Source organism: Pleurodeles waltl, chromosome 9 (assembly GCF_031143425.1).
Source record: "Pleurodeles waltl isolate 20211129_DDA chromosome 9, aPleWal1.hap1.20221129, whole genome shotgun sequence".
In the NCBI taxonomy this organism is placed as follows: Eukaryota; Metazoa; Chordata; class Amphibia; order Caudata; family Salamandridae; genus Pleurodeles; species Pleurodeles waltl.
In genome coordinates, this window is record NC_090448.1 from 326964986 (window position 1) to 326987190 (window position 22205).

The window sequence follows — 22205 nt, forward strand, 5'->3', positions numbered from 1 at the left end:
TTGGTCTCTCTGAGTGCCTCCTCGGCGTTGACTCCTGTCGCCATCGAGAGCTCCTCAACGGCGATCTCCATCGACATTGATGGGATGACGGCAATCGTCTCAGACGACCAGTACTGTCCACTGTTGATCTTCTCCTTCGCGTCGACGGTGACCTGAACCAGGAACTTCGACGGCGAGTGTCTATGCCGTCTCGACGGCGATAAGGCTCTCACGTCGAGCGATGTCTCTTCCTCGGCGGCGAGCTGGTTCTCGACGGCGAGCATGTCGGCGCCGTTCCTGGTCTCGACGTCGATGCTCTCGACGTCGTCGGGGACCTGTGACGCTTGTGAGCAAATCTGGCAGCTGCTCCAGAGGACACAGTGAGAGTCCTGGTAGAAGACTGACCTTCTCCTCGCTCTGTGGCAGATTGTCCTCTTCGTCTCCTGTCCTCTTTTGCCTGAAGGCGGATTTTCGCCCCGTCACGAAGGGTTCTCCTGGAGAAGGTTTTACAAATGTCACAGGCATCAGGCTTATGACTTGACGGAAGGCAAATAATACAGACTTGATGTGGGTCTGTTTTGGCCTTTTTCCTGCCACAGGTGGGGCCCTTATCAAAAAGAGAAGGCATTCTGGTGGCAAAAAAACCTCAAGTTTGTCAGAATTTGACAGGAAAAGCTAGGAAATGTTCACTCTAGATGCAAAACGTCGAGTGAAATTGAAATCCAAAAGATTTTAGTTGAGTTTTAGTAAAAAAAACTATGAAAGGTGGAGCTCAATGCTTCAGGGTCCTGTCAGAAGGAGACGGAAAAAAGAACGGAGGCAACTCCCTTTTGCTGTGCATGATGGGATACAGGAAGACTTTGTTCTTAAAGACACAGCTCTATTTACATTCTGTATAATGGCAGCATATGGGCTACTCTGCCCTGCATTGTTTCATCCTCATTTGAAGTTGTAAATAAAGTTGGAGAACATGTTTTTTACTACATTTCTAGAATAAATATGTTTTAAAGGTATATCTGTACTACAGCTTCCTTTCTTACCAACCAAAAGAATGAACAATTTGGCCTTTTTAGCCTTTCACCTAGGCCGCACATTGATATTCTTAAGTGACTTTACAGGCCTTTTTCAAGAAAGGCAAACATCTACACTTAATACACTACAGAACAGTGCTCCGGGGTCCCCGCAGGCACGCAGAACTATTCAGTGCTTATGACTATACATGGAAATCCCCTACGAGAGAACTCATGTTGCTTTAGGTCCTTAGTGCACTATGTGACAAAATGCACACACAATATTAACCTGGGAATTATTCTCAATTTTATAAGTGTGTGTTTAAAGGAAGCAATAGAGAGGAAAGCAGACAACCCTCATAGAAGAGAACGTGGACTTTTTTGTGGGAGTTGAATTGAGGGGTTTAGTGCCATGATTCGCGAAGAGGAAGGAGGTCATCTGCTTGTGGCGTTTCATCTGTCCCTACTGTGTCTGGGGTCAGTCTAAAAGAAGCAGTCAGTTAACAGGCTGTACTGAGCCCAGTCCAAGAAGAAAGGAGTGACTATTGTGCTCATGTACCTAAAGATAATGTTTTTTAGGTATCAAAATACAGGTTTCTCTTGAGAACTCAGTTTGAAAGTAGAAATGCTTGCTCTCAAAGGTTGAAATAAAGTAGTGTAATCACCATGTGCTACATTGCTCATGCCGCAGAGTTATTACTTCTGGAGATCTTAATTAACAATTCAAATTAAGCAGGTGTGAGTGTCTCAGTATTTTCAAAAAAGGATTTGTAAATACAGAATGACACAATAGATCATTCACCTCTTTCTGCGCCTACTCTGTCCAATAGAATGGCAGATAATATTCCAAGACACCCTTTATTAGCGCGTCTCTAAAATAGACGATAAACATTTTACAGATTGGTCTTAGTAGGTACTATGAAAACAATACTGGAGCAGGACTTAAAATTACAGCTGAAGAACTGACAAGAAAATCCAAAACCCAAATAATCAAGACCACCCCGTGCTCAGAACCATCATGATTGGGCTTACCCAACTGGATCCAGCTTGATTTTCTTTGCAGGTGCTATGACTGATTTGTGAGGTATGTGATCAGGAGTATCCACATCAAAGTTCAAATCAAGGTCAATCTCGTCACCATCAGCTGGACGGTGAAGGCGGGGTCGCTGAAGTTCTAGGGGGGCAGGGCTGGAAGTCAAGCTCAGACTGAGTCAACCACATTCATGTCAAAAGAATACATGTCAAATTGGTCACAAACACAGATTAAATAAAATACATGTGTGCTCGGTCCCAGGCAATGTGACAAAGGCATCAAGTAAAGTATTTAAGCAATGCATACACAGAAGAAAAAGTCACACAAAACAAAATCCCAAAGCATTTTTAAAATAGTAAGAGAAAAACATTATTTAAGTAAGATAAGGCCAAAAAGACAAATCTATTAAGGGGAACTGGAGATGAGGCATTTTTAGGATTTAAGTGAAAGTAGCACTAAGAAGCACAAAGCACCAATGGTCACCAGAGGTTGCAGTAGACCAGGGCTTGGGTGTAATTCGAAGCCAACCGCGATGAAGTCCTGGTCAGATATATCAAAAGAAAGGAACTGTCGTTTCTTCCAGAGTTGCTGGTGCAGGAAGGCAAATCTGAAAATCAATCTGACGCAGTGGAATTGACAGTTGGACACTTTTTTGCAGTAGGTCCTTTAGTCTCTTGAGCATAAGTGTTTAAAAACTAACATTTTCCTGATCGTCATACAGCTACAGGAAACATTTCTAAGCTGTTCTACCTTCAGGACCTTGGAGGGGTGGGGCTGGATTCCTAGAGACTGAGGGTGCACAGCAGAGGCCACCAACAAAGTCCAGGCAAAGTTCCAGTTGACACTGGTCAGCTGCAAATTACAGGGAAAAGATCTGAGAGCTGTTTTTATCCCTATTGACACACTGGAAGCCAGCCATCTGACCCTTGGAGTTTGCTACGGTTTCCTGGATACAAGGGGAACCAAGTCCAGTATTTAGGAGTTCCTCACAGGCAGCAGATTAAGTCCTCTTCTGTTTGTCCACAGGCCCAGAAAGTGCTCTGAGGAAAGGTGGGTGAAGGTCCAGGTTTGTAGGGTTCACCAGCCTGGAGGTGGAAACATAAGACACTCATAGCCCCTCTCTGACCAATGAAGTAAATGTTTCCAGGCTATCACCTACCTACCTTTTCAGTAGTTCCCAGTTGATTTACCACAAACAGGCTCAAAATGCAATGTGTCAGAGCAAATCCAAGATGGTGAAGATCTTCGGCCACACTAAAGTTGGGCTCTATGGCTGAGGGTGCGAGAGGGGAGTTTACATGGTAATACTAGTGTCTACCCATATCTAACCCTGAAAACCAGTGTGAAGGAGGCACTGCACCAACAACAAACTAGGAGACAAAAGTCTGGTATAACAAAGGCAGGGCCCTACAGCACACAGACAGGTGATACACAAGTCCTGGCATTCTCTTCTCTCCCTTTCAAGGGTGTCAAAGTGTTGCATGTGGCTCGATCAGACCTGCCAGGCACTGATAACAAATCTATGCCCACAGCTCCCACCCTGCATATTCCTCTGAGCTCAGGGTAGTCGTCTCTGCCCATTCAAGTCAACCTATTGAGTAGTTCCTGGTAGTAATTTCCTGCTTCTTTCACTTCTCATTCATACCATTAATTAGGCTAAGCTGGAGAGTTAATACAAATTAGCCTTTAGCAGTTTTAGGCAGGGTAAAGGTAACTTTTTAAAAGTAAAATTTCCCAGCTATTCAATACATTTTTTTTTTTTTTTAAATGAACAAAAATCTAATCAAACTTTACAGTTAGATAGGATTTTTGTTAAATATAAAAATAAGTATTTGAAAGGGGTTTGTAGTTGGCATAGATCAAAAGCTATAAAGTGTAATCTATCCTTTGTCTTTTCCTATGTGACCAGTGACAATGTTGGTTTGGGATAAGTCACACTGAGAATATGCCATTTCTAATTTCACAAATGTTCCCCGCTTAAATATTATGCTCCCTACCAAGTGGGCAAGTTGTACTTAGGGGTGACTTACTTAACATTTTACATCAGATGTTCCGCCTTTTTAAAAGGGTGCTTTTGACAGCTCTGTGCAGAAGGTTTCTAGCTACAGCTGTCAGGCTAAACAGGGTATCTATAACACTATGCTGTCACAGTAGCAATTTTCACAATAGGTGCTGCAAAACACATATGGCTTTTAAGTTTGTGCGCAATGCCACTTTGCAACCTGTATACAGGGCCTTAACATATGATGTTATAATTCTACACATCATCAAGACACTGTTGCCAAACCTAAATTTTCCACTTTCAAATTGTCTAGTGTGTGATCTGAATTACTTTAAAGAAAACAAACCAAGACTTCAACTCCGAGAAAGCATTAGGTTGTGAAATAGAATTCAAAGACCAAAACCATGGTACCCTAATGACATTGGCTAAGGTGGCAACCCTATGCACCTTGGATTAAAAGCTGCTCTTTTCCCAATTTAAATCAAGACACCATCCAACTTCAGTTACATTGCCAACTAATTTTATGTTTTCAAGGAAATAAGAAAACATTTCTGGTGTGTAGGAACAAACTCCCAACAAATCATTTATGTGGGAAACATTAATGCATTTATAAAATAATCAACTTTTCAGTGGATGCTTTGATGCCAGTCTTTAAATGATAGCTCAGCACAGTGCTTACCAAACTTTGTAGAACCACAACCCACATTTTAGAAGAACAAACTTTTGTGACCCAATTAGCTAGACATGAGGTGGTAGATTTTTTATTGTAACTAAAGCATTGTGTGGTAGAGCACCGTTGTTTACAGACAGCACATTTTCCATAGAAATATCAACAACATTTGCAGACTTAAGTTTCTGATAAAGCACACAAATGACATCTGGAAATTGGATTTCAATGAGCAGTTATCATTTGTGCATCACCAAGCAAAGTGTCTTAAACTGTTTGATCTTATTAAAATGTTTGAGTCCATCACTTTTCAGAATAACAATAAATATGCTTCATTTTTGCTTTCTTCACTGCTGAATGTGTACAGTTCACGAATCACAGTTATTTACATGTTGCTGTCAAATTGTCTCCCTCTATTGCGACAAGAATTGTTGTATAACTCACCATACGTTTCTTTTTCTGACTGCAAAATTAGAGACATCTGTAAACACCTATCCCAATGTTAAAAACGTAAGCAGCAATTTGTCAGGATACACAGACTGAGACTTGACTTCTGCATCTGAAGAGCAGCTAACGTGACAAGATAAATATAGACTTTAAAGGCTTTAAAAAATATATATATTGGTTGGACTTTTGCGGCCCACCAAAAATCAGATAATGACCCACAGAGGGTCACAACCCACAATTTAAGAAACACGGGCGCAGTGCATTCATATGCATTCATTCCTAAGCAACAATTTGTCTATGGGACTGGGGATGTTGGGGTGGCCATGAATTAGGCAGGGAACCTACAAACAATTCACTATATGCAGAACCACAGACCATGGCAGAAAGTTACTTACCTGTAACAACAGCCAATAGTATGACTGGGAAACAGCTTTACCACACAGTATTTACCACGCAAGTAAGTACACAATACACATTTTACCCTCTACCACACATTCTTAAGCCAAGGTCTTTTACCACACAGGTAAGTATAAATATTTGTTTTAAAATAAGGGTTTATGTTTTTTTATTAATATAGGGTAAAGGGAGTTAAGGATGTTTTTAGGGTGAAGGGGTGGGTAGAGATAAAGGGAGATAAGGGTGAAGGATAAGTTACTTATCGTCCAGAACACTCTCTGTTAGAGACTCAATACAGCCACCAATTTCCCACCTTTTGAATATTCCCCAAGCATCAGACCAGATTTGAAGCTTTTTAGCAGTGTTTCTGCTGTAGGTGGTGCTGTGCAGCTCTGCCCTGACTCAGTTCCACTTCAGAAATGATGTGTAGAGCCTCTGTAGGCACCACTCCTGCCTGCTGTCAACTGCTTTCAAGAATGGGTGCCCCAGACGAAGACCTCCAAAACTAAATTGGTGTGACCTGTACAAATATTCCTAGACTTGGGATCTTCTAAATGGATAAAGATCAAACACAGTACGAGTAGGATGGGAGGGTCAGTGAGTAAGTTGCAGCTAGAATCTCTACCAGAAAGAGTGCTACTGAAGTTAAGTAACTTCTTCTGAAACACGTCTATGCACAGATTCCTCACCTTCTGAATAGATACCAAAGCAGTACCTATTTGGAGCTGGGTCTGTGGATAGACTCAAACCATAAAGTCCTGCAGGACAGAGCAGGCAAAATGCCCCCTGTCTGTAATGAAGCTGATTGTCTAGACAGAGCTTCAGGAACTTACATAGGGATGCCCATGTAGCCACCTGGGAAATGTTCAGGGCAGGTACTCAGCAAGCCAACGCTTTGATAGCAGCTTTGGCCCTGGTAAAATGAACAAGCAGTAGTTTCAGAGGCTGTTTTTTTAGCCAATGCATACTAGATTTTAATGAAAAGCACAAACCATGTGTGAGATGATTCACTTCTGCAATCCCTTGCTCTTTTTAGCTTTATGTTATGGCAACAAGGAACATAGCCTTGCGGGTGAGAAGCCTGGAAGGTGCTGCTGTGACAGGAGTGCACATCAGAAATGACCAAGATAAGGTCCCACTTGGGAGTGATAAAGAGAGAGAGAGTAAACAAATGTTGTAAACCTTTCAAAAAGTGCATAGCAAGTGGAGACTAAAACAATGAGGGACGATCTGACATTCGTTAAAAAAAAAAAAAAAGAAAAAAAAGAATAAAAAGCTGAAAGAGCAGAAAGGCACCTTTGAACTGTGTCTAAGGCAAAGCCTTGCCAGCATAAGGATAAAACAAATAAATTGGGAGATAACCTTGCATGGATGGAGGCTACCTGCTGAGTGCCACACCTAGCCAAAAATAGGTCCCAAACATAGGTGTATACAGGTTTAAATCGAGGGACGCCCTGCTGTCAAGATGCTATTAACCACATCAGAAGGAAGGTCGAAAGTGTTCAGCTGTCGCGGCTCAGTCTCCAAGCATGGAGGTGGAAATTGCGAAGGTGGTGTTGTCTAGGAGCACATGTACTAGCCTTCCCTTGATGGATGGATGGAAGGCTTTCAATGGTAAGCGGATGGCCTTGAGCTCCGGAAGGTTGGTATGAAGCCAGGACTATGCCAGAGAACAGAGGCTTCTGAGCTCCACCTCTCCCAGATGGCCACCCATGGGTGGGGAAAGTAAAGGGGTCTGCTGATGACAATCGTGGTCTAGTAACCATTACTGCAGATCTTTCGCAGTCTCCTACAAAATCAGAATATGGTTAGAGGGGTCCACTTGATGTTGGGCCCACTGAGACTTCAGATCCTACCACATAGCCTGCGTAAGCCATCTTGACCAAGGATGCAAGAGATCATCAGTCCGAGTAGTTTCAGAGTCAGCCTCACAAATTCAGGACCAAGGCTGGGTGATTGGGATCACAGCCTGAATGTTCAAGACTACTCCCTGAAAACAAGGCATAAAAACAAACCGTGTTCAGAAAGACTTTAACAAAAGGGACAGGCTGAGAAGGAGTCAGGTGTGACAGCAGCACACTGATAGTATTCCCCAGAGATGACCTAGTTTGGTGGGGTTGATAGCTGCCTGGGGTAAGCCCACCTTTAACAGCCAGTCGTCAAGGTAAGGGAAGACTGGCCTCACTGAGCTTCACAGATGGGCTGCCATCACACATATCACTTTTGTGAACACCTGATTGGCACTGGTAAGATCAAAGGGGAACACAGCAAACTGAAAATGCTCCTGTCCCACCACAAACTGCAAGAAGCGCCGACGGGCCTGCAGGACGAGTGTATGGAAATGGGTGTCCTGCAGGTCCAACATCACCATCAAGCATCTAGGGTCAACGGCTGACAATACCCGGGCCAGTGTGAGCAATCTGAATTTTTCTACCAGAGTGAGGCATTGAGAAGGCGCAGGTGTAATATGATGACCACTATCATTTTGGGCAGCAGAAAGTAGCAGGAATAACAACCAAGACTACTGTGCCTTTTGGCTCTCGAACGCAACCAGGATCAAACTTTCACCTTCCGGAGCTTGGCAGTGTAGAGTTTTGTCCCTCAGTCTCACATGGCCTTGGGGTTCATTGATGCAGTCATTGCAGGCCTTAGAGTTATGGCTCAAACCCAAGCACTATAGGCAAATCTGATGATAATCTGTCACAGAAATGTGCTTGTGACACTATTTACAGGGAGCAGATAGGGGACAGTGCAAAGCCGCACTGCGATCCCTTAGCATGGTGCAGAGATACCATTGAAAAGTGTCCAAATCAGTCTGATGCCTGGGGAATATTCAAAGGTTGAGGAATCTGCAGCTAGAAGTCTCTATCAGAATTTAGGATTTGAGGATAATAAAGATAGAGGGATATCAGATGATTTAAGTTTATGGTGTGAGTAAAGGTAAAGGCTGGGAAGGATAATTTTAGGATTTAAGGGTGGGCAGAGGTAAAGGGAGCTATGGTTTATTTTTCTATTGGGTTTGGGGTTAATAGAGGTAAAAGGGAGAAAAGGGTAATTTTAGGGGTTAGAGTTGGACAGTGCCATCCACGCTGAGCTAGAAAAGTGACAAAGTCCCATACCATTTATGCAGCAAAGTCTTTAAAGCATAAGATTAGCACTCTAAACCTGAAAGGGCACTGCTTTGACTAATACTACTTGTGGTCTTGTGCCTGGACAAAGCTATATCTCTCTCTCGAGCTCTAATAAGAAAGCAACGTAAGTGTCAGGGACTGCTTTTGATTTATTTAAGGTTGGCATGGATAGTATTTTACCAATCCCAAGCTGTAATACTATGCCTAGAGCTGCAAAAGGTTAGTCATTTTTCAGCTGTGTGTATGGCTCTTGCAAATCCTATGTTATCATATTACGATACATTTGCAGACAACACCTAGCTGTGCACCGCCTTCAGCCATCCGGGCACAGACTCCCAGCCCTTTTTTAAAATTTTATTTTTCGGGAGCACACGGGGAGACCGTGCTGGCTTTTGCGGGTTCAGGGCAAAATCTACTTTTATTTTTAAAAGAAAAAAATTGGCCCCCAAGTGGTCCCTTTGGACTCCTCAGGCCAGGGTACCCCTACCCTGCTCCCTAGCTTCTTGTTTTTTTCAGTTTTTGCATTCTCATGACATGAGAACATAGTCCTCATGTCCAGAAATGACAAGCGTAACATTTTATTCCACGTTCTGGACAATTAGTATACTCGCTTCCACTGAACCATGAGTGTCACCATGAAAGTGAGCAGGGCGACAGGAAAAAGAACTTGAGACCAATCAGATCACTCTAGTTCTTAAATCTGCAATCCTGCTGATCAACTGTCAATATAACTATACATTTTGAACTTCAACTTCTAAAAATTTACTTAGAATTACACCTAAAAGCATGCTTGCTGGGTAAAGCTCTATCTTTCTGACAAGTTTAGTTTACATCTGTTTAGCCATTTTCTCTCTATCCTTATCTTAATATTCTTATTTAAAATGAATTTAAGGGGTGTGTGTGTGTGGGGGGGGGGTGAGGGAGGAGCCTTTTAGGACCCCCCCCCCCCTCCAAACTTCACAGGGTGGAGCTAACGTGGATGAACTTTTGGGGGGGGGGGGGTGAAGATTCATCAAACTACACCAAAGTCATCAGCAAAACAAAGCACTCTTTCCATGGTAACTATGACTCAAGTACAACCACACAGTGGTGAGTGAGCTTATATATGTATATAAATAAATTACCTACTAGCTATAGTTAGGACCTAGTTTCTGTAGGAGAAGAGTTTTTGTTTCGCCGGTTGACAATTCTTCATGCCATTTTCAAAACTAGTTTGCCACTCACTTCAGCTGCTGTCTTGAAAGTTTCGGGGTGATTCATCAAGTGGGGGCTGAGAAAAAGGGTGCCTCAAAACATGTTTTCTCCCTGCAACTTCCGATAGGGATTTTAGATATTACAGCCTGAACCGATGGACGGTATTACACCAAATTTGGCAGAATGCTAGCTCTTGGTCCAGAAAGAGCCCCTCTTGTAATTTGGTGTAAATCCGTTCAGTAGTTTTGGAGTTATTAAAGAAAAAAGAAATATACATATCTAGGGAAGCAAATCCTCCATGGCTGCCAGCACTTTAAAATGTTGGCAGCCATCTTGGTGCTGACTCAGCAGAGTCCCAAGAAAAAAGTAAAAGAAAAAAAAACAAGCATTTGCAATGCAATATGTCTTGCATTTGCTTGAGTTAGAGCTACTGGCATTATAAATTCATAACTTGACTTTTCTTGCCATATAAATTGGTCAATCCTGCCTCAAATTTTTGTCTTTTCCTGCCATATACCACCAGTGGCCCTGAATACAACTATAGCACTCCCCATTTACCTTATTCCGCTATCTGCAGCAAAAAATGAAAATGTTGCCATTTAGCATGCTTATTTAAATCTGCCATGCTAATTCCAATAGAATACCACTTTCACCTCCCCACCATTAGAGTTGCTGGCTAACACAACTCCCCCCAAAAAGACACAAGACAGCCACAGAGGAGGAAAAACTAGAAAGGTCATCCAAATATATCAAGAGTGCTCAAACAGTAACAGTGTAAAAAGGATGTTAAGTGGGCCTGAATAATCGTCATAATCATACTAAGGAGAGATTATTAAAACATTAAATCATCATATAAACCTTTATCAGAAAGAAACTTTAAGCAATAGACTGTAATGCTCGAAACAGCCCCTAAAGGGCACCATAACAAAAATATTATTTATAAGAAACATGGTCATGTAACCATATTGTTAGCCTCTAGAGGACATAACCCCATGAAAAAAAACAGGAGAAAGTAATGCAGTGCACGCATATACTTAGCCCCTAGAGATTGTTTTAGAGCTAGCAGGCCTACGGCAATGATATTACAAACAAGGCCACTAAAACAAAACTTCTCCAAGCTGTAAAACAAAACGTCAAGCTACGAGAAAGTTTTAAAAAACAATGAATGGTAGGAGGAGTTATTTTGGGATCCCTACTAACCTAGAGTGGGGACCCTGAGACAATGTAGACAGAAAGAGCGCTCTGAAGGTGGCCCCATTGTTCTAGGAACACCACAGGCTGGGTTGTATTGCAAAAGTAATGTCCTGCAAAGGATTATGGGGTGAGTATTCGTGCTGCAAATATTATAGTGTGTTGACTGCAATGCTCAGAACAGCCCCAAGAGGACACCACAATAAAAATAGCATTTGGAAGAAACATGGTCGTGTAACCATGCAGTCAGCTCTTAGAGAACACAACCACATAAAAAAAGAATGGGAGAAAGTAATGTAGTGTAACCATATATGTGGCCCCTGGAGAGGATAGTGCATTACACATTTTCAAGGCTAGTAGGCCTATCACAATGATATTACAAACAAGGTCTACAAAACATAACTTCTCCCAGCTGTAAAACAAAAGTTCCAGCCATGAGAGAGCTTAAAAAGATAATGGATGGTAGGGGTTATTAATTTGAGGTCCCCACTAACAGTGTGGGGGCCCAGGGATGATGTGGACAGAAAGAGCACATAGGGGTGAATATTTTGAGGGTGGCCCCATTGTCCCAAGACCATCATAGGCTGAGTTATGAGCAAAGATGTTTTATAAAAGTAATGCCCTGCAAAGCATTATGGGGCAAGTTTCCGTGCCACAAATATTTTAGTATGTTGATATAACTAATGCTTAGAACAGCCCCTACAGGACACCACAATGAAAATAGTATTTGTAAGAAACATGGTCATGTAACTATATAGTTAAACCCTAGAGGGCATAACCACACAAAGAAAATGGCAATAAATAATGCAGTGTAACGGGAGGGCGTAGTGCATTACACGTTTTCAGGGGTAGTAGACCTATAGCAATATTACAAACAAGGCCCTTAAAACACAAGCTACTCCCAGCTGTAAAACACAACGAGGGTGCTCAAAAAGACATTGAATGGTGGGAGGGATTATTATTTTTGGGACACCACTAACCTAGTGTGGGGACCCAGAGAAGACCTAAACAGAAAGTGTGTTGTTTTGAACGTTTTGGTGGTGGTCCCATTGTCTTAGGACCACTACAGGCTGAGTTATGAGCAAAAGTGTTTTGTAAAAGTAATGCCTTGCAAAGCATTATGGGGAGAGTTTCCAGAGTGTAGTGAATATTGTAGTATCAGCTCTCCCACTGTGCCGGGAGAGCTGCTTTCGCATTGAGGATTTCTGTTTTATGTAAGGCATTTACCAATTTCAAGTGGAGAGCCACAAGAAATTACTCTGATTAGGTAACTGTGAACAATGTGACCAGCGCTACAATACCCCTGATCGAGTTCATGCAGTGAGTTTCATCGCCACCATGTAGCATGAAGGAAAGAGACAAAAGAAAAAAATAGTTCCCCCACACTGAAGTATATCGCCAATCGTGCAATAATCTACGTATTAGAGGCAGTCTGCAAGGTCTGACAAAAACAGCCTAAAAGCAAGACAAATGTAAAGCACTGATGGGGAAAGATGGGCGTTGTTAAAAGCCCACAATACTTACAACAGCTCAAAGCACTTGCGTGCTCGACCTAAAAAAATAGTTCACCCATGCTGAAGTATATCGGCAATCGTGCAATAATCTACGTAACAGGGGCAGTCTGCAAGGTGTGACAAAAACAGCCTCAAGGTGAGACAAATGTAAAGCATTTATCAATGACACCAAGGGATTTTTGAAAGGTAAGCTCAGGAACGAATGAAAGTGATGGGCGTGAGATGGCTGTGGTTAAAAGACCACAACACTTACAACAGGTCAAAGCACTTACGCGTTTGACCTAAAAAAAATAATAAAAAAAAAACACAGAAGGGGCAGGCTAGTCCTGGTGGTAGCGGAGGATCTGCAAATCCAGGCAAAAATGTGAAGAAAAAAACGATGCAGTCTCCTGCACTTGTTTTCTCATTTGCCCCCCACCAAGGTGAGCCAGGTCCCAGGACTGTATATGAATAGGTGAGGGGGGGCATGTGTTCCCCACGTCCCCCTTCTCCCCTCCCCCACCCATGGAGGGGTGCAAAAAGGCTAAGGCTGCAGGGGTTTTGGAGCTCCCCCGTGTCCTCCAACAGCAAGCGAGTGGGTGCTCTGGGTGGGTACCCACCATCTAGTGGCTAGGCCCCAGATGATGGGGTCCCCGAGGTCAATACTGGTCTGGAGAGGTGGGTTCCGTGCCACCTACCACTTTACTATCTGGCCTGATTCAGAAAAAAAAACCTTTTACTGTTTGGACAGGGTCTGAGGGATGTGCTCCGGGGGTTCTTTAGTCTATAGCCAGGCCCCCTGGGATGGGGTCCAACGGGGCAAATCCTGGCCTGGGGAGGAGAGCTGCATGCCCCCCTCCCCATTAAGAATAAGGTCAGGGCCCTGAAGATGGGGTCCCGCTGAATGAAACTGATCTGGGGAGGGGGCTGCTTGCCCCCCTCCTGCCTAATGTAAGGAATGGGCCCTAGGGCAAAAAGCCATTTAAATTTACTGGGGGTGGGGGTAAGGTTACTGGGACATTATAGTTAGGAAATACATTTAAAAAACCTTAGAAATTCATTGACAAAACCAAAGGTTACAGGGACATTATAGTTAGGTTCGCATTTTACAAAACCAGAGAAATTCAGCAGTTACACTTAGTTTTCTCAAGTAACCATAACTTGTGCCCTTTCTATGCACTGCTACTTACCCCACAGATTACATCACTCGCACTTAAACATCTTCCATGACAGCTTTGATAATATCACTGTAATATATGAGAAAACTGTGCATGGAAGGGGCGCAAGTTATAGTTACTTGAGATAACTAACTATAACTGCTGAATATCTAAGGTTTTGTGAGTGTATGTGAATCTAACTATAATGTCCCTGTAGCCTTTGCTTTTTTTTTTTTCCCCAAAGAAAAAAGCTGCACTCAAGCAGGCACACGGATGTGAGGATCAGTGTAGTGCCTAATGAATAAAATTTCAGCAGAAACGATCCCCCTGGATTGCAGGATTTTTCTTTGAAAAACAAATTATCCACGGAGCCAGTCTATCTTTGGCACCGGCAGTTAAGGTATATGAGAGATTTTACCATGAAAATGCATAGTGAGGACCCAAGATGTGCTGGACACCTTGTAAAGGCCAACGAGTTGTATTACATGCGTAGTAAACGCATGCATACTAATGTCATTAAACCATGGGAGTACCATGCATTAAATCATAAATTAAATTCATGACATAGGATAAGTTGCCCGGACATCCTACTATTTATTAAATGTTTATAGAGAGGTTTTAACATCCAAAAAAAGTCAAGTGAATTTCCAAAAGGTAGAAAAAAAGTAGTCAGTTCCTCCTCCCTTGACACTGGGATCCAAAGTCTAAACAGTCATTTGATTATAAAGATGAAGACTTCTCATGTGTTAATCGTATCAAATACAGAGAAAACATGTAACAACCTCCTGTGTTCTTACCATGCTTGAAGCTACACCTTCCTCCCATGTATGAGAAATTTCCAAACTGTTACCTCGATTTCAATTGTGTTTGACTTAACACCCAATTTTAAGTGCTTCCCCTTATAAAGGAGAGCCCTATGCTGTGCTAGGACCCGTGATCTGGGGAAGGTGCTGGGCTACTGATGGAATGAGAGTGGCTATGGTGCCCCATGAAGGACAGGGGCTTTAGAAGTGTGAGGCCAACAGACCTGGCTACACACCATGAGATGCTTTCCGACACAAGGAAGGGAAACATTAAAACCTTTATTTTCCCGCCTGTGGCATCTTTCTCAGTCTGGCTACCTCCACCTTAGTGTGTTCATTGGGCTAGCAGGGAAACACCAACATGATGCAATACCAGTCATTGAGGGGTGGGATGAGTTAGTTAAGGACAGGGTGACTGATGCACTCTCTTCTCCAGTTCAGGAAACTGTGTAGCCTTCCAGTTATAATTATGCACTGATCAGAACCTCTATATCACTTTTTGCTTTAACAATACCCCCAACTTTCATGTGCTCTTCTCAGAAGCACACCCAAACATTGAACATAACTCCCGTCATTTGAAATTACAGCTGAAGTCTTGTGTCAGCCACGCTGTCTTGGTGCCAAATCCCTTCAGGGTTTGCTGGACACAGTTTCCACAGGAGTTCAATGTAAACAGTAACAGGCATTTGGCACACTGAAAGATAACTAAGAGAGTCTGCCTCACAAGGAAACCATGTTTCAATAAGCATAAATGAGACTGATCTGATAACCAAGAACTTCTATGGGTTACACCAGAGCTGACAACAATGGCACAAGAATTATTATGACAGATGGAGGAGTTATGGTTTCAGATGCACAAACCTTTCAAATACTAGACGACTGATGGCCTCGTTGGTCTCAGTTGGCGTGCTCAGAGTTTTTTGTAGAAATTCCACCTTCTTTTTCAAGCTCTGAGGACAGAAAGACAACTTCTGTGAACTAGAAGCACAAAAACAGTTTACAGTTCTCAGAAGGGACTACGCATGAAGTAGACTAGGAAGAGTTAATAATATCTGGGAGAAAAATGATTCCTTATAGTACTCATTAATGCCTCTTTAAATTGTGTCCAGATGAGAGTAAGAAAAATCTCTAAACTGCAAAGGGTGCAGAATGTTGCTGGTCTGAATGTTTTACGTAACGGGTCACTCGGGCATCTGACCAAGAAAGATATATAAGCTAACTCAGCTAGTTCTTGTCTACAGGTTCCAATTCAGCCACAATCTCATACCAGTTTTACATTTATTAATCTCAGCCACTAGTAATTAATTTGGGCTGCATTGCAGCTCATAATTTTCTTGGCGCACTGTGCGAATCCAGACTAGAACCACCATCATGCAAATTAGGCTTAGTCCCCTCCTAAAAGTCGCATAAGCAACCTCAGACTGGTTTTGACCTATTTGGGCTTCACAGGGAGTTGCAGCGTGATTCCTATGGCACACTGAGCACTAGGACCACCCCCTGGGCACATTCTTAGATTGCGAGACTCACGATTTTATTAACCAGTTAACTGTACATCTTTAAGTTGAATGTCTGCAGAAAGAAGCACAGGGGGTACAACACTTAATTTTGCATTAAGAGAGCTTTGTGGCAGTTCCTTGCACAAAACTAAAATAGTTCATTCAAGCTGCTGACTCCGAGATCACTTGCAGGTTGGCACCGCATACAACAGCAACAGGAAACCGGTAAACCCATGAAGTACACATAAATGACTGGGGACGGGGCACAAACAAGACATGCATTTCTACAGTTTATTACACCCTATTGACTCCTTTTTCGTTTTCTTACCAAAGCCGAATGAAGAGATGAGAGAGAGAGAGAGAGAGAGAGAGAGAGAGAGAGAGAGAGAGAGAGAGAACGAGAGTGTATATATATATATATATATATATATATATATATATATATATAAATAATAGTGTCACTTACCCAGTATACATCTGTTCGATCTGTTTGTGGCATGTAGTGCTGCAGATTCACATGCTATGCATTATTCCACCATCTAATGTTGGGCTCGGAGTGTAACAAGCTGTTTTTCTTTGAAGAAGTCTTTTCGGAGTCACAGGATTGAGTGACTCCTCCTCCTCTCGGTCATACTGCGCATGGGCATCGACTCCATTGTAAGATTGTTTTCCCGCAAAACGGTGTAGGAAGGCGTGATAGAGTGTAAGAATATAAATGTTCTATAAAATTTGTAAGTGAAAGTAGATGTCCATGCAAATGTAAATGTATATACATATGTACAAATAATAAAACCGCAACGACTACAGGCTTCCAGGGAGGATGCATGTTAATCTCCAGCACTACATGCCACAAACAGATGTATACTGGGTAAGTAACATTTTCCGTTCGATGGCATGTGTAGTTGCACATACACATGCTATGCATAGACTACAAAGCAGTTACTCTCCCCAAAATTGCAGTGGCTAGCCTTTAGGAGCTGAAGTTTTTGAAATAATGTTCTTAAGAGAGCTTGGCCAACATTGGCCTGTTGCTTTGAAAATACATCTACACAATAATGTTTGTAAATGTATGAGGAGTAGACCGGGTGGCAGCTTCACATATGTCTGCCATTGGTAGGTTTCCTAAGAATGCCATAGATGCACCTTTCTTTCTAGTGGAATGAGCTCTAGATGTGATCAAAAGTTGTATTTTTGCCTTAATGTAACATGTTTGTATGCATTTATTTAACAATCCATCTTGCTAATCCTTGCTTAGAGATAGGATTGCTTTTATGTGGTTGTTGAAAAGCAACAAAGTTGTTTTGTCTTACTAAATTCTTTAATTCTATCTACATAATACATTACAGCTCTTTTGAGGTCAAGAGTATGAAGGGCTCTTTCTCAATTGAGTCTGGCTGTGGAAAGAAGACTGGAAATTCCACTGTTTGGTTTATGTGAAAAGGTGATACCACTTTTGGTAGAAATGTGGGATTTGTTCTAAGTGCAACTTTATGTTTGTGTACTTGGAAAAAAGGTTCTTCAAGAGTGAATGCTTGTATTTCACTAACTTTTCGCAATTAAGTAATGGCTACCAGAAAGGCAACCTTCCATGTTAAAAATTTAATCTCACAAGAATGCATGGGTTCAAAAGGTGGGCCCATGAGTCTGGTGAGTACGATTTTTAGATTTCAAGTAGGAACAGTGGTGTTCTAGGGGGAATAATACATTTTAATCCTTCCATGAAGGCTTTTATAACTGGAACTCTGAAGAGAGAGGTGTGTTAAATAGTCTGCAAGTATGCTGATATTGCAGTCAGGTAATAAATCTTTTCCATTTGTTAGCATAGCATTGCCTAGTTGTAGGTTTACATGCCTGTCTGAGCACTTCCATGCATTCTAATGGAAGTTTTAAGTATGAAATTCTATGACTTCAGGAGCCAAATCACTAAGTTGAGAGCACTGGGGTTTGGGTGTCTGATTTGTCCTTTGTTTTGGGTTAACAAATCCTGTCTGTTTGGAAGTTCGGATTGAGGTACCACTGACCGGTCTAGGAGTGTGGTGTACCAATGTTGTCGAGCCCATGTTGGGACTATGAGTATTATGGTGAGAGGTCTGACAGTTTGTTGATCAGAAACGAAAGTAGTGGGAGAGGGGGAAAGGTGTAAGCAAATATCCCTGACCAGTTGATCCATAGAGCATTGCCCTTGGATAGAGGATGTGGGTGTCTGGATGCAAAGTTTTGGCATTTGGTGTTTACTTGTTGCAAATAGGTGTATTTCTGGTGTTCCCCACTTTTGAAAGTACTTTTGAAGTACTTGAAAGTGTATCGCCTATTCGTGTGTTTGTTGGTGGGTCCCTGCACAGGAGATCCTCTAGCTTATTGTGTATTCCTGGAATGTATTATGCTAATAGATGAATGTGATTGTGAATTGTCTTTTTCCATATGGTTTGTGCTAGAATGGACAGTTGAGATGAATGTGTCCCGCCTTGTTTATTCAGGTAATACATGGTTGTCATATTGTCTGTTTTTATCTGCACAATCTTGTGTTTGAGAAGGGGTTGAAACTCTTTTAGGGCAAGGAACACAGCTAATAATTCTAAATGGTTTATGTGAAAATTTCACAGTTTTTAATCCCATTCCCCTTGAATGGTAAGGTTGTTGATATGAGCTCCCTAATCTATCATTGATGCATCTGTTGTTGTGGTCTGAGGCACAGGATCTTGAAATGACTGCCCCGCCATTAAATTGCTGAGATTCCACTATTGAAGGGACTTGTGCGTTTAGCGGTGCAACAACAGTAGATCTTGCAACGGACCCTGTGCTCCAGACCATTGTTGTGAGGCACTGTTGTCATGTTCAGTCTTGCATGCGATAATATTGCTAGGCAGGATGCCATCATTCCTAAGAATTTCATGATAAATCTTACAGTGTATTGTTGATTTGGCTTTATTTGTAGTATGATATTTTGGAAAGCTTGTATCCTTTGTTTATTTGGATATGCTAGTGCTCTTTGCATATTTAAAATAGCACCTAGGTAAGGTTGTACTTGTGCTGGCTGAAGATGAGATTTTTGGTAGTTGAGAGTGAACCCTAGTGTATGTAGGGTCTCTATTACGTATTGAGTGTCTTATGGGCATTGTATAAAATTGCTTGATTTTATTAGCCAATCGTCTAGATATAGAAAGACATGTATGTGTTGCCTTCTTAGGTAGAGTGCCACTACAGCTAGACATTTTGTGAACACCCTTGGATCAGTTGTTATGCCGAATGGTGAAACTTTGAACTGATAATGTTTTCCTGCTATGGCAAACCTGAGGTATTTTCTGTGAGCTGGATGGATGGGTATATGGAAATATGCATCTCTGAGGTCTAATGCAGTCATGTAATCTTGTTTTTGTGGTAGTGGAATGATGTCCTGTAGAGTTACCATGTGAAAGTGTTCTGAAAGGATATATAGATTTAGAGATCCGGGGTTTAGGATGGGCCCAAGAGTGCCATCCTCTTTGGAAATGAGGAAGTATAGTGAGTATACTCCTGTTCCCTGTTGTGAATGTGGGACCAATTCTATTTTGTTTTAGTAGTAGCAATTGTACTTCTTGCAGTAATAGCACATTTTGTTCTGGGGACAGCCTGTGGTAACGTGGAGGAATGTTTGGAGAGGTAGAAATCAATTCTAGGCAATAACCGTTGTGGATAATTGACAATACCCAATGCTCTGTGGTGATGTTTTGCCAATGGCAGTGGAATTGCTGCAGTCTTCTCCCCACAGGAGATGTGTGGTGTTGAGGGATGGCAAATAAGTCACTGTTAGTAGTGGCCTGTTTTGAAGTTTCGAACGTGCTTCTGTCGCTAAAGTATTGGCCTCTGGAAGACCCTCTAAATCACCCTCTCTGGTATTACTGCTGCTATTGCCCTTGCTTTGCCTGGGAGGTAGAAGCCTCAGTAGATTGTGGCTTGAATCCTCCTCTGAACTGTTGTCTGCGAAAGGAGCCTCTATATGGTGTAGAGTATAATGCTCCAATTGCTTTGGCAGTGTCTGAGTCTTTCCTCCGTTTTTCTATGGCCGTATCGACTTCAGGGCCAAACATATGCTTTTTATCAAAAGGCATGTTGACCACTGCCTGCAGATTTCTGGTTTAAAACCAGATGAACGTAGCCATGCATGTCTTTGTAGAGTAGTGGCAGTATTGACACTTCTAGCTGCGGTATCTGCAGCATCAAGGGCAAACCGTATCTGATTATTGTTCATGGCCTGACCCTCCTCTACAATTTGCTGTGCCCTTTTTTGGTGTTCCCTTGGGAGGTGCTGTAGGAGTTCCTGCTTCTAGTACCAGTGGGCTCTATCATATCTCAATAGCAAGGCTTGAAAGTTGGCAATTCGCCACTGGTTGGCCGCCTGTGTGGGCACTGTCTTGCCAGCAGCATCGAATTTCCTACTCTCATCATCAGGGAGAGGACAATCCCCTGATGACTGGCTATTATCCCTCTTTCTAGCCGCACTTACCACTACAGAGTCTGGAGAAACTTGGTGTGTAATATAATCAGGGTCTGTAGGAGCAGGTTTATATTTTTTAATCAATGTGTGGAGTAATCTAGCTTTGACTGGCTCACCAAATATTTGATCTGCATGTTTAACCATGCCAGGTAGCATAGGAAGGCATTGATTTCTTGAGTGTGTGGGGGAATAGAGTGTTAAACAGAAAATCCTCTTCCAGGGGCTCAGTGTGCATAGGCACCCCATGGTATGCTGCTGCATGGTATGCTGCTGCCCTGGAAACAACCTGCGTGTATGCATTAGTGTCCTCTGGTGGAGAAGGCTTGGAAGGGTATAAATCAGGGTCATTGTCAGGAATAGGATCTGGGTCGTATAGATCCCAAGGATCCACTGTATCACCATGTGAATACTGCGAATGAGTTGGTAAAAGGTGGTGGGCTAGTGGGTGGAGGCGAGAAAGAAAGTTGTGGTGAATAAGGGGGAGAAGTATGGCCAGGTCCTGGCTTCCCCCGTCGGTTTATACATTTTTGCTGGTGGTTGAGCAGTGTCTAGTTGTTCCTGAGAGGACCGCTTCCTTTTGGTTTGCAGAGGAGGTGCAGTAACTATCCTGCCAGTCTCTTTGTGGATGTGAATCCTGGATTGTCTTTCACCCATAACCTCAAGGATAGGCTGAATCTCAGTGTCATCAGAATGTCTATAAGATTGTTCATGTAGTGATATTGAGCTCTGTTTAAGATGGCTCGAAAGTCCTTGCCCTTCTGAATATGAAGATTTTTTCGGTTCTGAAGATGGAAGCTTTTTCGGTCCTGAAAAGGGGGTCTGTTTCAGCTCCAAAGCAGGGCATCGAGGCTTCGACTCTAAGGAGTGAGGACGCTTACTCGAGTCCAAAGCAGAACTCTTCATGGATTTACTCAACTCCGATACCGACGGAGTGGCCTTTTTTGGTGCTGAACCCAAAGGTCGGTCGACGATAGTCTTTTTTTCGGGTCACACAATGGCTCTCTGGCAGTGATGTACCCAAGGTCTTTGATGTTTTTTTTTTATATGTGGGCGTAGGGACAGACGTACTCGCGTGCTGTCCAGCAGAGATAGACCTATATTCTTGTCTTGTTTGGAGTTGGTGTCTCTGATGGAGACTGCTGTCTGCGCCTGTTCTTGCTCCATGGCGTCAAGATGTTCCTTACTCTTCAACACCATTTCCAATCTTCTGGCTCTCCGATCACGCACGGACTTCTTGGATCGAAACGATCAACAGGCCACACAATCTTCTTCTCTGTGATCGGGAGAAAGACACAGATTACGAACAAGGTGCTGGTCTGTGTACGGAAATTTTGCGTGGCAGAGGACAAAATCAAAATGGAGTCCGATCCATCACGCTTCGACACGGTAGGCCCGCACACGCCCAGAAGGGTGAAATCTAGTTTCCGACTGTACTATCGGTTCAAGGCTAAGTGGAAATGCGATCGAAACATTACTAACGATGAAGGGAGTTTTCTAAAGTTTGATTCGAAATCTCGGAACGAGGAAACATGTCCGAACCCGACAGCGGAAAGAAAATAAACTAACAATGGAGTTGATGCCCATGTGCAGTATGACCAAGAGGAGGAGTCACTCGATCCCGTGACTCTGAAAAGACTACAACAAAAACAACTTGTAACACTCCGAGCCAACACTAGATGGCAGAATGATGCATAGTATATGTATCTGTAACTACACATGCCATCATATATAT

General features: G+C 42.6%; 1 protein-coding gene across 1 annotated transcript in view; it reads right to left on the reverse strand.

Moving 5' to 3' along the window:
• TRAIP (TRAF interacting protein) overlaps positions 1–22205 on the reverse strand; it is a 222037-nt gene that overhangs the window by 47412 nt on the left and 152420 nt on the right. The window contains exons 10-11 of the mRNA XM_069206848.1: positions 15365–15453; positions 2022–2177 (exon numbers count right to left, since the gene is read on the reverse strand). Of these exons, the coding sequence (XP_069062949.1) occupies positions 2022–2177; positions 15365–15453 (245 nt within the window). The remainder of the gene's footprint in view (positions 1–2021; positions 2178–15364; positions 15454–22205) is intronic.